Source organism: Apus apus, chromosome 6, assembly GCF_020740795.1.
Source record: "Apus apus isolate bApuApu2 chromosome 6, bApuApu2.pri.cur, whole genome shotgun sequence".
Taxonomy (NCBI): Eukaryota; Metazoa; Chordata; class Aves; order Apodiformes; family Apodidae; genus Apus; species Apus apus.
In genome coordinates this window covers 13,233,438-13,254,422 of record NC_067287.1, presented here as the reverse complement: position 1 = coordinate 13,254,422, position 20,985 = coordinate 13,233,438, and the positions used below count along the sequence as shown (strand labels likewise).

General features: G+C 41.3%; 1 protein-coding gene across 3 annotated transcripts in view; it reads left to right on the top strand.

Annotated features, from left to right (window-relative positions):
- Positions 1-3,893: 3,893 nt before the first annotated feature.
- The window catches only part of EPB41L5 (erythrocyte membrane protein band 4.1 like 5), a 57,569-nt gene continuing 40,477 nt past the window's right edge, over positions 3,894-20,985 (top strand). For 2 of the 3 annotated variants that reach the window (XM_051624034.1, XM_051624032.1), the window contains exons 1-4: positions 3,894-3,988; positions 4,822-5,006; positions 15,215-15,319; positions 20,646-20,688. In XM_051624034.1, coding sequence (XP_051479994.1) covers positions 4,827-5,006; positions 15,215-15,319; positions 20,646-20,688 — 328 coding nt within the window. In that variant the 5' untranslated portion in view covers positions 3,894-3,988; positions 4,822-4,826. Of the gene's footprint in view, positions 3,989-4,367; positions 4,461-4,821; positions 5,007-15,214; positions 15,320-20,645; positions 20,689-20,985 lie in introns of those variants that run through there. The other variant, XM_051624033.1, reaches the window with a different exon arrangement.

The following is a 20,985-nucleotide window of genomic DNA, read 5'->3' as shown; positions in this document are numbered from 1 at the left end:
AAATGATCCGGTGCAGTTATCTCAGTACATTGGGGCACCACAGTAACAACCCATAATAATAATAATACAGGAAAATTAAGGTAAGAAAAAGAAGATTTTGTTTTATTGGGTATATCCAGATGTGTTTTCCATTTGGTTTGGTTCTTTCACCAGTGATCCCATTTTAACCATTCAATTTGGCAAGGCTGTTTGTGTAAGGTTTGGGTGTTGTTTTTTTTTTTTTTCTTTCTGTAACAGGTGCTATATACTATGTGTAAAATACAAAGGGAAGAATATTATTTAGGTAATTATTAACAATCAGATGGTGGCAATATTTTTTGCTAGTTACTTCTGGTAGTTAATTTGCATTTCCAGCAGTTGCTTTCAGTTGCCAAATTTCATCTCTGTTTCATACTGCTGAATGAGGGACTGCAAGTGTGAAGTAAATCATCTCAGAGTTGAATAGCTCTCTTGCTGTTTAGACTAACTCTTGTGTATCTTTATTAATGTTGGGGGGATGGGAAGGTTCTTCCCATAAGTAACTTCTGCCTATAAATTTGTTTAAAAGCACATGAGAGGGAAGGGAAAAATAAATAAGAAAACCTAAACACAACATCTTGGCTAAATAGCCAGGATGGTTGATTGAAAATGATGGAAACTTGAAATTGGTCAACACTGGATAATGTGAAAACAAATTCAGCTTTTGTCACTGCAGCTACTGTATGCTTTAAAGGGCCTTATGTATTTGTTCTCATTTTGATAAAATGAAATTTCTTGCCATTAAAATGAGACACTAACTTCTACTGAAAACCAGCAGTTCCCAGGATAAATATGTTAATTAACATTTAACAAGTCATTTTAGTCTTAAGTAAAATTTCATTCTATTATGTGAAAAAATGCTGTTATGCATATTTTGTGGGTATATTTAATTTCAGTTGACAAATAGTTGTCTAGGTACAGACTTGAAAAAATATATATAGTTTACTTGTGGATCTTAATTGTTTAATTGCAAAATAAAGATGTGCTTTAGTAATTTAAAGTTTAAATTTTTTTTTGGCGATTCCCTTGCTACTGTTCCCACAGTTTGCTGTGCTACTTTTTTACACTTCTGATGCCAGATAATGTTGATCTTGTATTTACTTTTTGACATTGTATGCCATAAATATAGTCCTATGGATTGAACACTAGGAGAGGTTGCTAAATTATCAAGAATTAAATTGCTTGGCTGCAGATGCAGAATGACAGTATCAACCACAGGGTTTTTTTACCTGAGTATATATACCACAGTTTTTGTTCTAATGAAAAAATAACTCTTTATTCATCTTTTATACAGTGAGTGTTTTGGAGACAGTGTTCAATAGAGATTATAGTCACAAAACTGAGGGCATGAGGAATACCAATGAGAAGAAGAAAAATTGCAGATGGAAGCTTGTGATTCAGTATTTGCTGCCAAAAAGTGAGGGGATGTTCAAAGCAAAAATAGGAAAATATGATGAAAGGACCTAAGAGGCAAGACAGAAACCCCTCTCAGAAGGGATAAGAGCCTAAGAGAAGAGAGAGACCCATATGTTCTTGATTTGACTGATTAATTTTGGACTTGAAAGTGAGGACAAGCTGTTTGGATTTGAAGTGCAAGATAAATTGCTGGGAAAGCATCCAAGGAAAGAAACAACTAAGAAGAGGTATTAAGTAGGAAGAGATTTTTTTTTAAAGAGGAATAGGAAGACTAGATAGAAGACAAGTCACAGATAGCACAAGTTGTGTGTGCATATACTTGGACTGTATCTGAGTAGCAAATAGTGAGGAAGGAGTACGGTGCCATTACACGAAGAGGGCAAGAGCCTGGTGTGAAGTAAGTAGAGCAAAAATGCACAAAAATGTTTGTGTCACTGAAGCTACAGAAAGGAAGCTGGGAATAATGGGAGTGCTTGGTCATGACAAGGGAGCTTGTGAGTGACAGAGGGGAAAGAAGCTGAATTTGATGAAGTAATTAAGAAGGGCAGAAAACTTAGGAACAGCCTCTAAAAATAATAAGGTAATTTATTCTCCAGAATACTTGGTTTTACAGGAAAATGAGAATTAGCGTAGGCTTAATGTCAGGGAGATTATCATTTATGTGGCAGACATCTCCACTAAACACCAACCCTAGTTATACAAATGATCAGTTAGCTGATCTGCACAGAGAACTCATCAGATACCTGGAAACCTCCAAGATAATTTCCCCCCCCCCCCCTTAAAATATAGTAAGATTCTTTGTATTTCCTTTTGGAACTTCATTGCAAGCTTTCACATGTATTTAATGACAGACTACCAGGAGCAAGCATAGTCTGTGCTTTTCTGGTAAAAGGTATCTAAGCCCCCTCCCTGTTCTGTGATTTTTCATCCTGAATAAATAACCAGGCATGAACCTGAATCTCAACTTTCCCCTAAGCTTGCCTTGCTCCCTTTGCTTGTGGTGAGATGATGGCTTTGTTGTCAACAACAGGGGTGCTAAAATAACCTGTGTTTACCATGAAAATCAGCCTGTTGCTTACTCAGAAAATACTGGGCAATTGCCATTTTTGCCATTGTGATGAAAACGACATCAAGGTTACTGAATTTATGTTCAGCCACTGGAGCTGATGTTGCCACAGCCATTTACCAGCGTGTTTCATTATGCTGGTGCCTCCACATGGCAGGTGAGTGATGGTTTATCTCAGCACAGGTTCCTTAGCCAAGTGTAGAAAACGCTGCATTATTGTTAGCAGAAGTGGTCAAAATAACAAGCCAAAGTCTCTGCTTTCTTAGGCTGTTGCACAGATGGGATTCCCAGTTATCCTGGGATTTTGAAGGAGCCTGGAGCTCATTTACCTGGATCAGTCTGTCTGGAAGCTGGCACTGTACTTTGCAAGCCGAGTTTACGTTGCCTTTGGTGAGTTATTTCAAGATCTCAAATGGTGGCTTGAACACAAATATTTATGTACCCAAAAAGAACAGAGTAGGGTGCACCTGTTTGGAAGTGCTGTGAGTGATGCCAGAGCACAGGGCTTTCCCCTTGGACTGGAGTAATAAGTATGAAAAATTACAAAAAGTGTAGATCACTGGGACTCGCTGTACTTGTTTCCAAAGGACATGAGATTGCAGTCGGCTTTTTGTCACCACCGCCTGCCTGGATCGCCTTATTTCAGTGTGTAAATACCAATAGTTTGCTCTGCCTTATTGAACACATGGCTGCAGTTCATCCTTCTGGCCCGTGTTTGAAAAGACGATTATTTAATTATTATTATTTCTAAAGGTAAGGGTTTAAGACTGTGCTTGTCCGAAGCTTCTCACCGCTGCCAGCCGGGGGCTTGCTGCAGCTGGGCCAAACTTGCGCTAGGTTTTGAAAGAGAAGAGAACAACACAGAAATTCCGAGAAATAACTGGAAGCGCCGTTTCCCCAGGCGGCCCTTCCTTCCTCGCGTGGCCCTTTTCTCACCACCCCGCGGCTGCCGCTGCCCCCGGCCCGGCCCCGCCGCGCTGCCCCCCCGGCCCGGCCCCGCCGCGCTGCCCCCCCGGCCCGGCCCCGCCGCGCTGCCCCCCGCGGCAGCAGGTGGGTCGGGCCGCGCCCCCCCCGCGGCCTCCGCCGGGCTAAACCACCTGGCTCGGGGCGGGGGCGCCCGTCGCCACTGGGATCCGCCCCTTTCAAGGGGCGATGGCCGCGCTGCCTCCCCCCCCCTGCCTGCCGCTCCCCCCCTGCCTGCCGCTCCCCAGCGCCGCTGCCCCGCTCGTCCAGCTCCCCTCCTGGCCCAAGCGGGAGCGAACAGCAGCGGGCGCCGCCAGGGGAGGGAGGGCGGACAGGAGCAAAGGGCCACAGCGTCGTAGCCCGTTTAAGGGCCTCCCGCCCCGCTCCGCCATGGCCGGAGGCCCCGCCCCTCCCGCGCCGCCCCCTTCGCCGCCCCCAGGGCCGTGAGGAGCCGCCGCGGGGACGCGTTCCCGCCGCCCCCGGCTCCGCCGCTCCCGCCGCCCGGGCCGCGGGGCCGCCCGCCAGGTGAGCGGGGAGGGGATCCCGCTGCCAGCGGCGGGGCCGGCGGGGCCGCCCCGGTGCCCGAGGGGCCGCGGCTGCGCCGGGGGAGGGCGCGGGGCGACCCCTGAGGCGAGGCCGCGGGAGGCGGGAGCGGGGCCGCGGGAGGCGGGCGCCGGGGCTGGGGCGTTACGTAAGGGCGGGGGGAGCCGGGGCGCCCGGCCGGCCCGGCGCGGGTGAGGGGGTGTGAGCGGGGCGGGGGCCGCGCCTCGCCGGGGCTTCCCTGGGCCGGCGGCGGGTTCCGGCGCTCCGCGCTCCCCGGCGGTGTTGGCAGCCGGGGCCACCGCCCGGTTGTTGGGGCTGGGGGCTGAGTCGGCGCCGGGTGTTTGCCGGGCTGGAGCTGGGGCGGCCGGCGGGGACCCGGGCGGCGGGAGCAGCGGCGCGGGGCCGGTGAGACGGGAGCGGGCTGCTCTTGCGAGGCTCGGCAGCGAAGTCGCGGGTGTGTAAGCGAGCTGCTGGGGCGGGAAGGGCCGGCTTTAACTTTTTGTTTTGGGGTGAGAGAGAGATGGACTACGTCAGCCGAGTGGCACTTAGTTTTGAGAGAGTATCACCGGCTAGTTGAAGAGTGCGGTAGCTTTTGCTCTAACGAGCTTCCAGGTTGTCCCAGAAACCGCCTCAGCTACCACCGAAGGTTTGAGCTGGTTTTCCTTCCAAGTGACCGAGGAGCGCGGGCATTTAAATCCAGATAAATGAAACGGCTATTTAACAATTACTTTTCCCGGTCTATACGTTTATAATTTTTTTTTTTTTTTCCTGTGAAAAAGCTAACGTTAGCGTGTTTTCTGTCTTGGGTTTCGTAGCCAAGATGCTGAGCTTCTTCCGCCGAACCCTGGGGCGGCGGTCCATGCGCAAGCATGCGGAGAAGGAGCGGCTGAGGGAGGCCCAGAGGGCTGCGACCCACATCCCTGCAGCTGGGGACGCAAAATCCATCATTACTTGCCGAGTCGCTCTGCTGGATGGAACAGATGTCAGCGTGGACTTACCGGTAGGAGTGATGTGAGGTTTTTTGGTTTCTCAGTGCTGTTAGTTTGCCTCTGGTCCGATCGTGCGCTTTGCTGCGTACACGTTAGGTAAAGGCGTGTCTGTTTGTCGTAGTAACCAGCCCTGGGGGTTGCCATCCACTAATTTTCTGGCCATGAAAAGGTACTGAAAGAAACATTACCTTTGTTATTCACTGAAACTGGAGAGTGTTTTGTTAGATGTCATTGCATCTTATACACTGAATGTTTTCTAGTGTGTCGGCGTAGTTGTTTGTCAAAGCTGAACTTAGGGAGTGCAATGTTTTGGATAGATTGGGTTTTCTCAGTGAATTATGTATGCATCTTGAGAAGGAAGTTAAATCTCTTGGTGTAACTCCATTAAAGGGGAGGGATGAGCACAAGCACTAGCAGTAAATTCTTTTTGGGTTTTGTAGGGTTTTTTTAAAATTTTGTGTTAGAGATGGAGGCGGTTTTAAGGCTCACTTGAGAGGGGAGGGGAAGACAATTCTGCTTCCTTCCCCTCCTCGGGGCAGATTACATAGCAGGATTGTCTCATAGCATAGTGCTTTATTTGGAGTGAGGTGTTAGCCACTGTTTTACATTTCTAAAGCTCCCTTAATATACACGTGTCTTCTACTCTGCTTAATTACATACCTGGGTTTGGCCAACCGGATGCACAGTAGCAAATAGAAGTGATGTGCTTTTTTTCCAGTACCGTGTGTTGTACTTGTTACTGACTTGTTTTGAGCTCACACAGCTGAGTTAGGAAGCTGTGGGTCTGCGAGACCTTCTGACTAGTTCCATAGCTGCTGGCTAGAAAAAGAGTGTGCAGATCAGCCATTCATGAAATGGCTTTTCTTTCTTCCCTTTTTTACTTTAAGGACAATTCTAGTGTCTGTAACGTTAGGTAGTCTGAGGAAGGCTCAACTTGCTAGAGTATTGAGCAGCACTGTTGACTTAGTAAGCAGAATTAACTCTTGTGATCTCCAGAACCCCAAGTAATCTAGAGTTAAATAAACAGCTTGTCAGCTTTATTTGCAAAATGATTTTACAGTTAGACGTTTATAGAAGACACTAAGACTAATCTGTAGATCTCTGAAGCAATGTAATGAACATATTAAGTGCTGCTTAGTGCCTATGATGTTTGATTTGATGCCAGGAATGTCCACAAACACTTTATAGCAAGAGTCACACTTAAAAAGTACATGTGTTTGAATTGGTGTCTCCACATAACCAGGGCAGTAGTCCTTGGAGCTGGAGTTGGCTCCGTGGGCAAATTCCTGGCGCCTCTAACAACATTTCTAAGGCTTTGAAGAGCATAAATTCAACCCGAAGAGGTGTCATGACCTGCCATCTGGACTGTAAAAGTTAGATCAGGGTGCAGTAGTAACTATTTCTCTCTACAGGAAACTATTTTAACTCTTGGTTTCTCTGTTTATAAGCCATCATAAAGCCTTGTCTGCGGACATCTGACTTATGAGTAACAGTAAGCAGACTCTAAATCTACATAGTTAGATGCAGTAATTGCAGAGCATTCTCAGGGGCTGACATGTGCCAGTTCCTTTGGTGATTAAAATGCAATAAATTAAAAGTACATTAAACGTTTCATTTCACACTCCTTACTATGTTTGTTCTTGGGTCTCTACTTGCATTGTTCAGATTTTAGAATTGATTCTTGAAGAGGGAAAAAAAGAAGGGGTGGGGAGACATGATGAAGTGGAGGATACAAAATCCTGGTAAAACAGTATTACTTTGTAAAATCTATAGTAAATTAAAAATAGGTATGTGTGTATATAAAGAAAGTTGTTTTTTTAGTTGTTGTTTTTTTACAAAAACTTTTGTTGAGAATCATTGTCTTATTTGAGCCAATACCTTTTCCAAGACTGGTTGTGTTACTTTGTTGGCAATATATTTGGTTTAAAATGAACTGTTGTTATCTCAAAGAGGTGCCCTTGGGTTGGCCAGTTCATTTGTGTGCAGTCCCCTTGTATACTGAAGTTTTGTGAAACTGTTTTTATTTAAGCAAAACAAACAAACAAAACCAGAAGGTGTTTCTTAAGACTGAATCACTTCGCAAACAGGTTAGCTCATGGCCAGAGAAGGAGTTGTTTTGGCAGGAATGAATGCTGTACCTTTTTTAATTCATGGCTACATAAATACTTTACAGTGGCATAAGTTGTTGCTGCCACAGAAAGAAAAGTTTTTTGCATTTGTCCTTGTTTTTACATACCCCATGGCAAAAGAAACATTTTTCTGGCACCCAGGCAGTAAGCTAAGTCAAGAAATGCTGTGGCTGAAAATAATCAGTGTAATTTCCTTATATTAGTTTCCAGCTGGAGTGATTCTCCAATCTGGTTCCTTATGTGTGTTTCCCCAAATGTGGTGAAGAAGCATTTAGAGGCAATATTAGGCTTATGCTTGCTTGGAATGCTTGTTGAACTATACCCTTATGTGAATTTGCTACTGGAAGAACGGTGTTCTGGAATTTATATAATTGAATCTGAGATTGCTGAATTTCCGTTTAATTTTAAAAAAGGAAAGAAAAAAAAAAAAAGCCACAACAAACCACACCACAGGTAACAGTATAGTGTAAGCCAAACATGTTTCAGAGCCTTTTTAAGCAGCAAGGATTGATGTTTTTATTAATATTGACAATGAGACAGAACGGACATGTCGTAAATGATGCAGTTAAGATTAACTTATTAAATACAGAGCCAGGATTTGAGCAGTAATTCTGCTTTTTGTCTACTGATCTTGTCTATGGTGTCTGTCAAGCCACATAATCTGTCTTCTTTCCTGTTTCTTCAGTTGTTCTTAATTACAAAATTGCCTGACTTTAACTGTTCATCAAACCTACAGTCCTACACAGTACCTAGACTGGATTGTTTTTAAGAATCTACTTGTTGTGTTGCCATGTCAATGACTGAAGAATATCAGTGTTGCACTGTTTACTGTCTCTTTGGTATCAAAATGGGAGGCATGAACTTCATGGGAGCTATTAGTGTTCTTTTGGGGCAGATTGAAAGGTGTCAGATTTTACCCCACCTTCATCTCAGACTCTAAAGCTGTGTTTTGACCTGATAGTTTTCCTTGTCTGTTGCCTCTTTTGTGAAGCTTTTTTTGTTCAGATGCATTCACTGATTTTGACAGACTTATTGTTGCTTAGTGAAACAATGAGAGGCATATTATTATCTTTAAGGTATGAAAAGTTCTTAACAAATACATGGTGTCTGCTAACTGCTGCTGCTGTTGCTCCTCATGTGCACTGTTTTACTGTTGACTTATCTCGCATTCCACTTTGGACAAAAGTTGTTTTGTGCTTTTTTTTCTAATTGTTTAAGATCTGTCGTGGTGTGAGCAGTGAAAGGACAGGAGCTCTGTTTTGCTGACATCCCCTGTCTTACTTTTAATCCTGTTGCCAGGCAAAACTGAACTCCAGAAAGCTGAAATGCCATGAACAAAACCAGTTTAGTACCTGAAGACTCTTATCAGCTCAGTCATACCCTTCCAGGCTCCCAAGGAAACCTCTTGACAGCTGGATTACTGGCTCTTCTGGTGGTCATAGTTCATGGGGGAAGTCAGATTGAGGAGGAGGGTGTCACAGCAGTGTTTTTCCTTGAGAGCTGTTTTTAATTCAAGTCACCAATAGCTTATGAAATACTTGGGAACAAAAATGTTTGTCAGGAATTTCTAATGAAGTGCTGGTTTCTGTACTGGAGGGCTCCAGAGGATTTTTTAAATGAAAAGATCTAAAAATTGAGTATTTGTTGAAGAGTATATTCTACACTATTCATAGTAATAGTTGGGAGGGGGGGAAAGAACCTAGATAAAGGGGAAAAACAGTAAGATAATACAAATTATGTACATTAAATTACAGAGATACATTTGGAATATGCTCCTTTTTCAAATTTGTGGATAGTTTTCTGTGGGGGAACAAGGTCAGCCTTACAATAGCAACAGATGGTAAATATAGGGTCTTATAGAAGCAGGACTCTGCTTTTGTGGAAGCCAGGGATGTTTCAGTAAAAAAAACTTGTCCCTCCTTAACCCACAATTTACATAATCTTCTTATGGATAATAAAGCATTAATTGTATTCTGGTTTCTGTATATGCAACCTGAGTTTTAGGCAAAAGCTTCCCAGTAGTATAACGTGAAAAACACAAATTACAAGAATGGATGCTCTCTGAGTAGTTTTTCATCTTAGAATATTCATCACTTATGCATGCATAAAATTTAATATGGAGATGGCAAAATGAGGTGGTTTTGCCCTTATTATAATGAAGTGTCATTGAAACAAGGTCTTGAATAAACCCATCCAAGAGCTCAATGGAGTATCAGGAATGAGCTGCACTGTTTACAGTTTTGGACTAATGCTTACAAAATAAGAAGTACTGTATTTGTAGTGATTATTTTAAATTAATATATCTATCTGGAATTACAGAAACATAACCTGCAAACTGTTAACAAGTGCTGATGGCTTTTTGCATGGTGGCAGATGATCTGTGTTGATCCCACTACAAGATCAGAGATGCATTGTGATAGTTGTTTTGACCCAGTAAGCTTGTAGAATATTAGTGGCTTTTTGCTGAATATTCATAGTTGTGCATATGAAATACAGAATGCTGTCTGTGGCACACATGCTGAATAAAAAGAAAAAATAGTAATGCTAAAAAGTTTGGAAAATCAGTGTTGAAATAAAAGTAATAATCTTAAGTTTTCAAGGCTGGCTCTTCAATTTTCATATTAAAACTCAGCTGACAAAAGTAATGAGTAAATAAACATTTGCTCGTGTGTGTTAAGACTATAAAGTTTGGGATTTAAATTTTTTCCCCATGTGGTCTTTGTTTAAAACTTGAAATGTTTTTCATTATTTGCTTAAACTACTGAAAGTCCCTTAGGGGACTGAATCTGGAGAAATCAACCCTGAGCTGAGTGTTAGAAACCAAGGGTGCTGTCTGTGTGGTGTAAGGGGCGCCAAGCTGCAGTGCAGATCGATCCAGTGCTTCCTGGGATTCCAGAGTTAAATGCATATTGCGATGGAGTGTAAGACACATAGAATACATGCTGAGTCGTTTCAGCAGTTCTGAGCAGCAGCAGCCGGCCCGGCCCGAGGGTGCGGGGAGCCCGGTCGCTTTGGGTTACCGGCAGGTGAGCATTCCAGGCTGGCTGCGATGGACGGTGCCTGGTCTGGTGGGAAAGGGAGGAAGGCAGCAGCTGGAAGGAAGCCGCGGCTGCTCTCAGTGATGTGTTGGGCCCCCAGCGTGTTGCCGGGTGTCTCTGTGGATGGTGCTGCAGCCTGGGGTCGTTGTCCGAAGGTTTAGCGTTCCTAACTCACAGCACAGCAGCACATCTTGCCTGAAATCCTGCTTTCCTGCTGGACGGCCCCTGTACAGACCACCATGACTGAGACTTACATATATACTCTTTGCCAAACTGCTCCTGAGAAACCTGCAGGTGGAACTCCAACTAAAACTGAAATGTCTGAGAATATGCTGGGGGGAGGTATTTAACCTCTAAACCTTAATGCTGTACAAGCAGTTGGGATGTATTCTGTATCAGAAAGAATATTAAGAATTAGACTCAGAAATAGAGTAAATCAAGTGTGTATCCAGAAGATCCAAACTTTCTGGGAGACTTCTGTCAGAACAAACTGACAAGTATGAATGTTTTGTATCTTTATCTTTTTATGTATAGGATCAATAAGCACAGTACATTAAAATCCTTCTACGTAGTATTCTAATAAACATACAGTTATAATGGGTATTGAAATCAACTATTCATAAAAATTTTTGGGAGGTGCCTTTTTCTTTCTCCAGAGAATAATTGAACAAAACGTTAAATCCCAAATGCTGAGGATAAACCAGAGGGAGAAGCAGTATTTTGCTGCCAGGGCATCTTTAGATGAAGGAGAAAAATTGACTGGGGAGTTTGGAAAAAATTATTTGAAAGATTGATGCCTAGAGTTTGAGGAGAGGAGCAATTCCTTTTGTAGTACAGTGTTTAAAGCCATAAGAAGATACAAGTAACGTAATTTTAACATTGCTTTGGTAAAGATAACAGATTTTAATCCTCCAATTTTCCAGCAAACTGCAATGGTGTTAACTATAGGTACTGTTTTCATGATATTGAGATGTAATCTTTTTCCTTTAATGCTCACTGTTGGTGCTTTCCCATGGCATACTTTTTGAAGCTTGTCATTTGGCAAAAGGTGGATTAACTTAATAAAAATGGAGAAGCTCATCTCAAGCTCCTGCACTGCCGTGGTCTGCAAACGTGCACTGGTGACATCCTAGCGACTGGGTAGCTGTGAATCCTGGATGGGGAGGAGTCCCTGGCTTCTCCAGGGCAGGGCAAAAGTAATGGGGCTTTTCTGAGGAAGCTGGTATTAATAGGTAACCTTCCTAATGAGCTGACAAAAAAGGGACATTTTTGCCCTTCAGGAACTGCTGTTAATTATTGCTAGTAAGCATTATTAACATAATAATTTGAATAAATCTTCTGACAGAGAAGTATAGTTGCCAAGACACAAGGGACAGTAAGTTCCATGAGGGTAAAGCTTAGTCATCTCTCTTTTCAGAGTTCATGTTACGTAGGGACCTCCTTTTCTTCACCAAGAAGTATAAGATAAACATCCCTTTCTGTTAAGCATTTTAGTTAGTAAATTCATTAGGTAGGCATGTTGGCTTTTTTTGTTTGGGTTTTTTTTTTGTTGTTGGTCTGTTGGGTTTTTTGCGGTTTGTTTTTTGGGGGTTTTTTTGTGGTGTGTTGAGGTTGTGGTTTTTGTTGGTTGGTTGTTTTTTTTTCTCCCACGTTTTGGATGTTTGAAGTACTTAGCTGTGATTAAAAACGTGATAAAAACCTTAATAAGTGAGCCATTCAGCCCAGCACAAGGGTCGCATCCCCAGCTGTTGGAAACGTGTTGCTTCACTAGTGCTAGTCTGTCCTGGCTGCCGCTGGTACCGAAAATGGCTTTTATTTCAAGGCAGGCGAGTTGTGGTGCACTAGGTTGCTGGCTTATGATGTTCAAAGCATGCCTTAAAAATAACCTTTACCTATGAGACCATGAGAAGAAGGTATAAACTCTGCCTGCCTAGTTTTAGGGTGGATGTTTCTGTATCAACTTATTTCGGGCAAGGAAGGGACAAACTTTAATTATGCTTGGACTCGATGATCTTTCCTAACCAGAATGATTCTCTGAAACCAGGCTCACTGAGGTGAACACTGGAATTGGCTTTACCCAGCCTGACTGCTGAGCTACCGGGGTTAAGTCCAGCCTTTGTAACACCTACTCAGCCAGCAATTGCAGTTATTAAGAGCAGCATGAGATGTCATTAGGACATAGTTGGGAGCATCCCTTCCAATCAGGAAGGGGGGCAGGGGGCATGATTCATACCAAAGCTATCAAAAGAGGCTTTTATCTCATTCCAAAGTGTGGCAGAACCTCTGGATGCCCTGGCCTACATAGGTGATAAATTTTATTTAGGCTTCCCAGTTTAGTTGTTGATTCTCCTGCTGTGCAGTGTTTGCTGTTGCATCCTACAGAGTACAGCAAACTGTATAAATCAAGTAGTCAGGTTTTACAGAATTACAAACCCACGAGGAGTTTAATTTGTGCCCTGAAGGGATGACAAGGGCACTGGCTTTGACTGCTTGTGAGTGGTCTCGTTAATAGTTCATCGGTAGCCATTAAGCAGCTTGAAAATATTTGCACTTTGAGGGTAACCTGAGCTCTACTGCAAGGGAAAAAAAAAAAAGTAAGAAAAGAAAAAACTGAGGGTTAGCAGCAGGATAAAAATGTCATTTAATTGGATGTTGCCACTACAGAGTTAGGGCTGTCTTCTCACCGGCAAATGTATCTTTGCTATGTCTTTTGAAAATACTTGAGATCACAGTTTTATTGAATACAGATAAATTTTGATTAATAAAAATTGACCTGTTACATAGCAATGCCATTTTGGGCAGCTGTTTGAATATAAGCAGAAGGACTTCAGTAAGGCTTTAAGAAAGAATTCGAATTTAACCATAAAGCATGTGTGAAGCTTCCTGACTCACCAAATACGGCAACTGATGGTTGAAGTCATATGCAAAGTACTGCATAATTAATTCCTTGTTGACTGCCCTGGTGATTTAGAGCAGAAAACAACCATCAGCCCTTCAAACCTTTCCAGTGCTGCTCCCTTGTTGTTATTCAGGGACTTGCTCGTGCATTAGTCACTCTGGATCCACTTGATCCTTGAGTTCTTTGCTGAGATTACAAAAAAAGTGAATATGCTCCAAAGTAATTTGTCAGTGCAGAATTTTGAACAATAATACGTTTTAGTTGTTTGCAGTCTCAGATAGTATATGTGGAAATTCCTGACTCGAGTTAACGTGCTCTATTGGCTGTTCTCGGGAGGGAATTTGACTGAGGTAACGTGTTAATTACAGTTTTAAGAGATTAGATCCTTCACGATTCCTTAGTAATTAGAATGTTCTACCTAAAAAGGAGAGATTTTCTTCTAGTTTTAGACCAGGTGCAGAAAGCTTCGTGCAAACAGAACATTTTTCTTATTTTGCTGTTTTAAATGCTGAATTTCATTTGTATTACTGTATCTTATTGTTTAAGCAGAAGATACACTGTGCTGGGAGAAAATATCAACGGTTGAAAGCCTTGCTCTTTCAAGAAAGAGGCTACAGGCTCAAATAGTGGAAGAAATACGTGGTTATATATGTAGGTGATTTTCCTTAAGTTTTCTCCTAGCAGAGTCTTGCTGATGTTTAATAAATTTTCTGTTGTTTGAGAAGTACTTCTTCTTGAAGTCAACAGAAAAAAAACTTGCCCTGAACAAGTTTGGTGTGATCTACATCTCAGCTTTTTTATTATACAATGCTTTGTAGATGCTGTGTGTGTGTGGAGTTGCCTGCTGGTCTAATTGCCTTCTGTTGCCCTTGCCTCCCTCAGTACTTGGAAATAAATAACTGGGAGAACTTTCCTAGGCAGATTAAGTTTAGAAACTTTTCTGACATTTTAGTTAGAACTGCAAAATGTCATCTTTGATTTAATTAAGGTGTAGAGTAAACCAATTATTATGATTGTACATTTGAGATTAAACTAGATTATTTCTGAGAATAACAATTCTGGCTGGCCAGAAATGTCTAAGTATGGACTAAGTCTGCTAATTAGCAGCTTACTGCAAAATATGTTTAGAAAGTTAGCCGATTTCTCAAGTTGTGAATGAATAACTATTAAGATAAAAGATAGCAGGATGATAGCATTATGGAAATAGATAAATATTTGCATTGCTTGCAGAGTAAGCATAAACACTTTCTATTAGCATTTAAAAATACTTCTTTTCAGCAGCATGGCTTGTAGTCTCACCTACAATTATATTATTGTAATTTTTGGTACATTTAGGTATCTCAAGTATTACTGTTAAGCTTTTCTTTCAGTGTATTATTATAAAGGGGCATAAAAAAATAGGGTGTGTAGAAACTGCCCAGTGCTATTTACATGCTCTCTTTTAAAAACAACTTTAAATCATTGCTGTGAATAATTATATTTACTTGGGACTAAAGCTGAGAGTTTTTCATACATTATGTACAAGCATATGTGGTGGCTCTTTGTACCTACAAGTGGGTTTTGTAAGCTCACTTTAGTAATTGTATTATCTAAGTACTATTTGTTAAAGTTGCTTGCTCCAGACTGTTTCTTGTCAGTTGTTGAAAGCACTTGCTAATGGATACTAGATCCTAATTCAATATGCTTTGCTACCTGTCTCAAAACAGGTGAATTGCCTAGATATCAAACAGTAGTAAATTGTTAAGCAATTTGCTGTACTTGGATCTGAAAATTTTCCAGTGCGTTAGTCATTGCAGTTGTACTGGCTGTATTTCCCTGTCTGTTGAACTTCAGTGAGTAAGGAAACCCTAAAGGGACAATGATAACATGGCATTTTAACACTCAGTCTTGTGCAAGTCAGTGTTGACATTTTCCAAAAAAGCAGTTTATGCAAGTCCTTTAGGGATATTATGTGTGCTTCTAGGGGGCTGTACATTTGCCTTTCAGAAGAACAGCCACCAAAAGTATGAGAGAAAAAAATAACTTCCACATTATAATTTCAGAAGCTTAATTTTGAGATTCTCTTTTAGAATTACAATATAAAGTATGCCTAGAATAAGGTAGATGCTACAGTAAATCTACCTGCTAAGTACTAAATTCTTTTATATTTTCAGAAAAAAGCCAAAGGCCAGCTCCTGTTTGAACAGATCATGTATCATCTGGACCTTATAGAAAGCGACTACTTTGGATTAAGGTTCATGGATTCTGCACAAGTGGCGGTGAGTAGCAATACTCTTTTATTTTTTTCTTTTTTTAATATTGACAAAAATGCTATAGAAGAGCTGCCTTTATTGAGTTAGGCTTTGTGCAGATCTCTGGTGTCTTAGTTCAAGTGTGACCCCAAGTTTAATTCTACCTTGAGCACTCAAGCATAACACAATGCTGTTGTCTCTTCCTTTCTTGTCTGAAACTTGTTCCTTTCACACCTTCTGTTGTCAGTAGGAAGGCTGGTCCAGCAGGACCCCAGAGCCTGGCTTGTTATGTACAAATTATTGATGCTAGTGATGCAGGGTGGAAGGGGCAAAACTGGAGTGTGTGCTTGGCTTTGTTGTTCTATGGAGTGCAGAAGATTTTCTTTACCAAGGCTGTCAACCTTCTTGTCAGCAAAAGTTGTCTCGATAATGTCTGCTTGGGAAGAAATCTCAGCAAGAGAAGTGTACCATTGATTTGCTCAAATCAATTGTGACTCAGACCTGCAACTAGAATTTTTTGGGAGGAAGTAGCCATGTTTGTATCTAGCAGACAGTTGGAGTAGTAGTTTTGAAAGCCTGAGTTGGTTTGTGAAGTTTGTTGTCTGTCAAAATGTGACTGCTTTTGAAAACAGAAGCCCAACAGTGTTTGTCAGAAGCAGCCAGAGTTGTTTCACTGGTGGGCTTTGCATTTTTATATAGATACCTCCCGTAGCCAAGTACTTAATCCTGCCCGCAGGGATAGCTGCAAGTGAGGTGTTAGGGAGTGGATTTTTGTCTCTGTTCTGTGGCCGTGTAACTTAAACCTGTATTCGCTTACCCAGCAGCTTCAGGTAGACTGAGGTGACTTTTCATACTACATATATCAATCTTATCTGTTTGATGTATGACCTAAGTATTTCTGTGTTTCACATCAGAATTGGTTAGGATGCAGAGTGGAAGCACAGTTACTGCTGAGCTGAATACCTGAACTGTTCAGGCTCAGCATGCAAAATGGAGGCAATGACATACTCTTATACTTCTCCAAGGAGAACAGTTTGAAGGTGACTTCTTAATTGTTACGGCTTTGTACAATGGTGAAAACTCCACAAGCTTGAATCTTTGAAATAAGCTGGCAGCTTTGGACACGGTGTTAGCCACCCCAAAGAACACTTGTAACCTGATGGCTTCTTTTCAGAATTGTTGTGGTTGAGTTTTATGCTTAGCTGGTAATTGTAGAGAATGTTCTCTTCAGAGAAAATAGTTTGTGTTCAGCATCTGAAGCATACTTAATGGCTAGCAGGATTAGCTGCTGCTGGGCTGCAGTTTCCAGTAGTGAAAGTGCTCTTAAACCTCTTGCAGAACAGAGACCTTTAACATTAAGGAGGAAAAAGTTACACTAACGGAGTCACAGCACTCAGAACAGTGCATACTTCCTACCAACAGAAATTAGAACACAGCTTATTGCATAGCATTTTAATTTTATAAAAATCATGTTTGCTGTGTTAAGCACTTGTAGTCTAAGATGTGGAGTTCTGATGGTGAATGACTCCATTGTGTTTTTCTTGCTTCATGGAAAAAAATAAATCTGTACGTTTTAGGTATAGTATTTCCATGTGCCTCTAGGATCTCATGAATTCCCAGTGGGTTAGTTATAACTGGTGAAACCATCTGTATGGTAAACTTTTTTTCTCTTACAGTTCTGTTGGCAAATAACATAATTTCGTCTTGACACAGGGAAACAAAACAATGTTTTCTTCCCCAGCAATAGCTCATGACTTGCTTTAGTGCAGAAAATTATTACTTCCAGTCCAGACAGCACCTGATTGAGTATTTGATACTGGTACCTGGATCTACCAGGGACCAGAGATTTCAAACTTTGTTAAAACTTAACTATGTGTGACTGAAAAGAGGCAGAGCAGAGATAACAATCTGTTTAAACTGGACTTTAATGATACACTCTGTATAACAAAGCAGAGAAGATTGCGTTTTGCCAGAAGAGCTGAACGCAGCAACCAGAGATAATTGCTTTAAGAAGTGAAGAGCTGTTGTGATGGCAGCCCTTCTTGCAAAGAGGAGCTGACACATTCTAGCTGAAACCCAATCTGAAGCTGGAAACAAAAGGCAGAGACTAATCAGGTGACTTGTCAAAGATTATTCAGGAGACCTGTTAAATAAACAGTGTTAGAATCAAGTCCCTTACTGTGGACAGAACTGTCTGGTTACTCAGAAGGAGATGCCTTTCTGCTGTCCCATTTAATTGCATTGCCTTACTGCCTAGTTGTTCCTGATGATATAAAAGCTCAGGCAAACTAGCAGCATGTGGTTAAGTAAAAATTCAAAAAATTCCATTAATAAATTAACTACAAATGAGTTTTCAATAGATTCATTTTGAAAAACTGAAAGGGATTTTTTCTTCTTTTGAGCTGCTGAAGTGAATACCAGTTAGGTGTTAGAGTTCATGATGTACCAGGGAGCGGGGAGTGGCAGATAATACAAACTCCTGTTGACATTTTGGATTTTAGGGTATAAATACTAGCTCCTTTAAGGAAGTTTTTGAAACAATTTGTGAAATGAAAAAAATTGCTGTTTTCATAAGATTTCTGTGTTAATTGCTAGCCTGGTGGTTAGGAGTAGTTCCCCCTCCCCTCAAAGTAGGAGGCAGAAGACAGCAATAAGAGTGATTTGCAGGATTGCCCACCTTATATCAGGCCCGATCTTGCAGCAAAGGTAGCAGGCTGTTGTTAATTTGAACAACTTCAATTTAGGCTGACAATGAACAGCACATCATGTCCAGTGGCACAAAAGATGAAAGTGGTTGTTAGCTTGCTAGGCTGTCTGGCTTTACCTCTAGCAATGCTGGAGAGGTGTTTCTAGTAAAGAGGTATTGAACACTTAACATGTGGTGAATTTATTCTATAAATTTCTATATTTATTCTTTTATTTTATAAGATTCTATATTTATTCTATAATTGTAACATACAGGTTGCAAGCATCAGATACGTGCTGTTCCTAAAGGAGTTGTACAACACATTGGTTTGTTAGTCTGGCAGTTTTACTAATGTAATACTTAACGCTGAAAATTATTCATATAGCACTGTGCTAAGGATGCACCCATTAATTCCATAAAGTGTGGGATCAGTTTTAGCTTCATTGTCTTAGCAAAAATCCTCATTTACCCTACCTCCTTGAAATGTTACTGGGTTCTGGGTTAGGATTTTTTTTTTTGTGGAGGTTTGTTTTAATTTTAAATTTCTGAAGCAGCAAACTATTTTAGTAAGGGCTTCCTATAGTCCGTGCAATCTGTTCATACTGCTTTTTGTTTAGCAGACTTTATCTCTGGATTTCAGCAGTAGACTGGGCTGAGCAAACTCTCATCAAATTCTAAACTTCTTGCCAGGTCCACTTGAATTCCATTTTAATCACTAGGAATAAACCTTAGATTTCCTGACGTCTGTGTGTGTCCATGCATGTGTTGGTTTTGGTGTGGTTGTGGGGTTTTTTTTGTTGTTTTTTCTTCCTTCCACTCCATTTGAAAGCAGTTCTGTTTCCCTTCTTCCACGCACCCCGTTACCATTCAGACAGAGCGCCTGTAGGCAGCGCTGGTAGGAGCCGAGCAGAGCAAAGTGCTATCAGTGCCTGTCGCGGGCCTCTCACTTGCCTTCCCGTGGAATGTGGAGGAGATGAGAGAAAACAGGAGGGAGATGAAGCAGGCGTGCACAGCCAGTCCTGGAGCCTAGAAATGGCTCTCTTTACCATTCCTGTATCTAAATCACCTGCAAGTCTCCAAGTGGGTAGTTTGTATATTTTTATAGTGGAAGAAGTAGTAAATTGTCTCTTCCAGCAAGTGGAACAGGAGGAAAGTTTATATAATTTTCTTGAAGAAACAGTTAAAAAAAATCACTCAACTCCATTTCACTGGTAGTATAAGCAAAGTTGACATAAATATTCGCTTCATACTTCCTTAAGCTTCCTGCTTTATGTAAAAAATGTATTAGATACATTTCAAAGAGCTTTCTCTAGCTACTTTGTTTTAATAGCTAATGAGAGTATTTTCAGCGGTGTGCACAGCAGCAGGATGGTACAGTTGTTCTGATCAGCAGCTCATACACCAATCACTGCATATCTGGGCTGTATTACAGGCTGACTGTACATGTTCTCTGCAGAAGGCAGGGCTGCTCTTGACAACAGGAATGGGTTTGCACTTGGCATTGCAACCTGAAAATACCGGTTCTTTCTCATACCCAGGTTGCTTTTCCATCCTGCATGGAGGCCCACTGTGAACTTCATGGCACATAGCTTGCCAAAGGAGTGTTGCTAATACATTTCTGTATTAGTTGCAAGGTGACCTTTTGGATTGATCAAATGAGGTGGTGTCACCTGGGCATTGTGAACCATGCAGGACGTGCTGTGCTAGATAACTTGCCCTGGCTAGTGAGTCAATGTAATTACAAGGAATAGGGTGTCCTGTTTATAACTGTGTCACCTCCTTTGGAGGAGGAAGCTTTTTATCCTGCACAGCACTTGGAAGGAGCTCTCTACTGCAAGCTGTATGTTAGCTCTCCAGCTTTATCTTTAATTTCTGGTATAAACTCTCCAGCAGTGGGAGTATATGCAATTATTTTAAGAAGCACAGCATATACATGTAGGTATTTCTCTCAACCTGTCATCTATAGCTCATTTTTCACATGCTGTTTTATGTAGTATAAGTGAAGCCATTATTTTTGGCTTCACAGCTAGTAAATAGCTTAAAATTAGCATTAGTAAGTGAGGCAATACTTCTGTCCTCCCATGTGACAGTTGCTAAAATGTCACCTGTTAACAGATTTTGGAGAATTGTGTAGAGCTGTCTCTTTTGTTTGAGACAGAGACAGCTTTGCTCTAAAGAAAATGCTTGAAAGCCAACAATATTTATTTTGTCTCTCCCTTTCCACCCCAAGTAGATATCACACACAGCTGAGTGCCAAAGTCTCCAGCTATGATTTGTGCCTCTCTGGCACATTGTCACTGGCTGACCTACCAACTTGTGTATTAAGTGTTTGTTTGGACAGGATGAAAAGTTTAGTAATTAAAGTGGTTTGTTAGTACATTTTAAAAAAAATTAGATAATACTTTCTTGAAGATTGTTTTTAAATAAGGTACAAGGATGTTGTACAAAACTGATGTTTTACATTACAATCTTTGAATGAAAGCATCTTTGAAAGCACTGAGAGAGCTGCAAATTCTGAAATATTTAAATTAGATTGTTTTAATAAACTACTTGTTATTCCAAGATGGTCTTTACTAATGAACAGGATTTTTGTTGTTGTTTTTTCTTTTTCATTCTTTCAGTGAGATTTCTTTATTGATAACTCAATGAAAGTAATTTATTTTTCAGCATTGGTTGGACAACACAAAAAGCATTAAAAAGCAAGTTAAAAGTAAGTGTCCTTTTCATTTTTCTTTTGGGATCTTATATTGAACATACAGGAGGCACAGGGAGTTGAACTCTGTGGTGGGGGGAAGTGTCCTGTGAGGGGATGACAAGACTCAGTGACAAAAGCCTGGCATGGTGCTGCTGATTGTTTAATGATCTCTTCCCTCTGTAGCTCACATTACTTTAGTCTAATGTCCTTAATTAAACATGTTAGAGACTCATTAATTATACTTTCAATGGAGTCAAGGCAGCTGAAGATGCTTCAGTGTTATAGATCATTATCCTGACTATAGGAAAACTC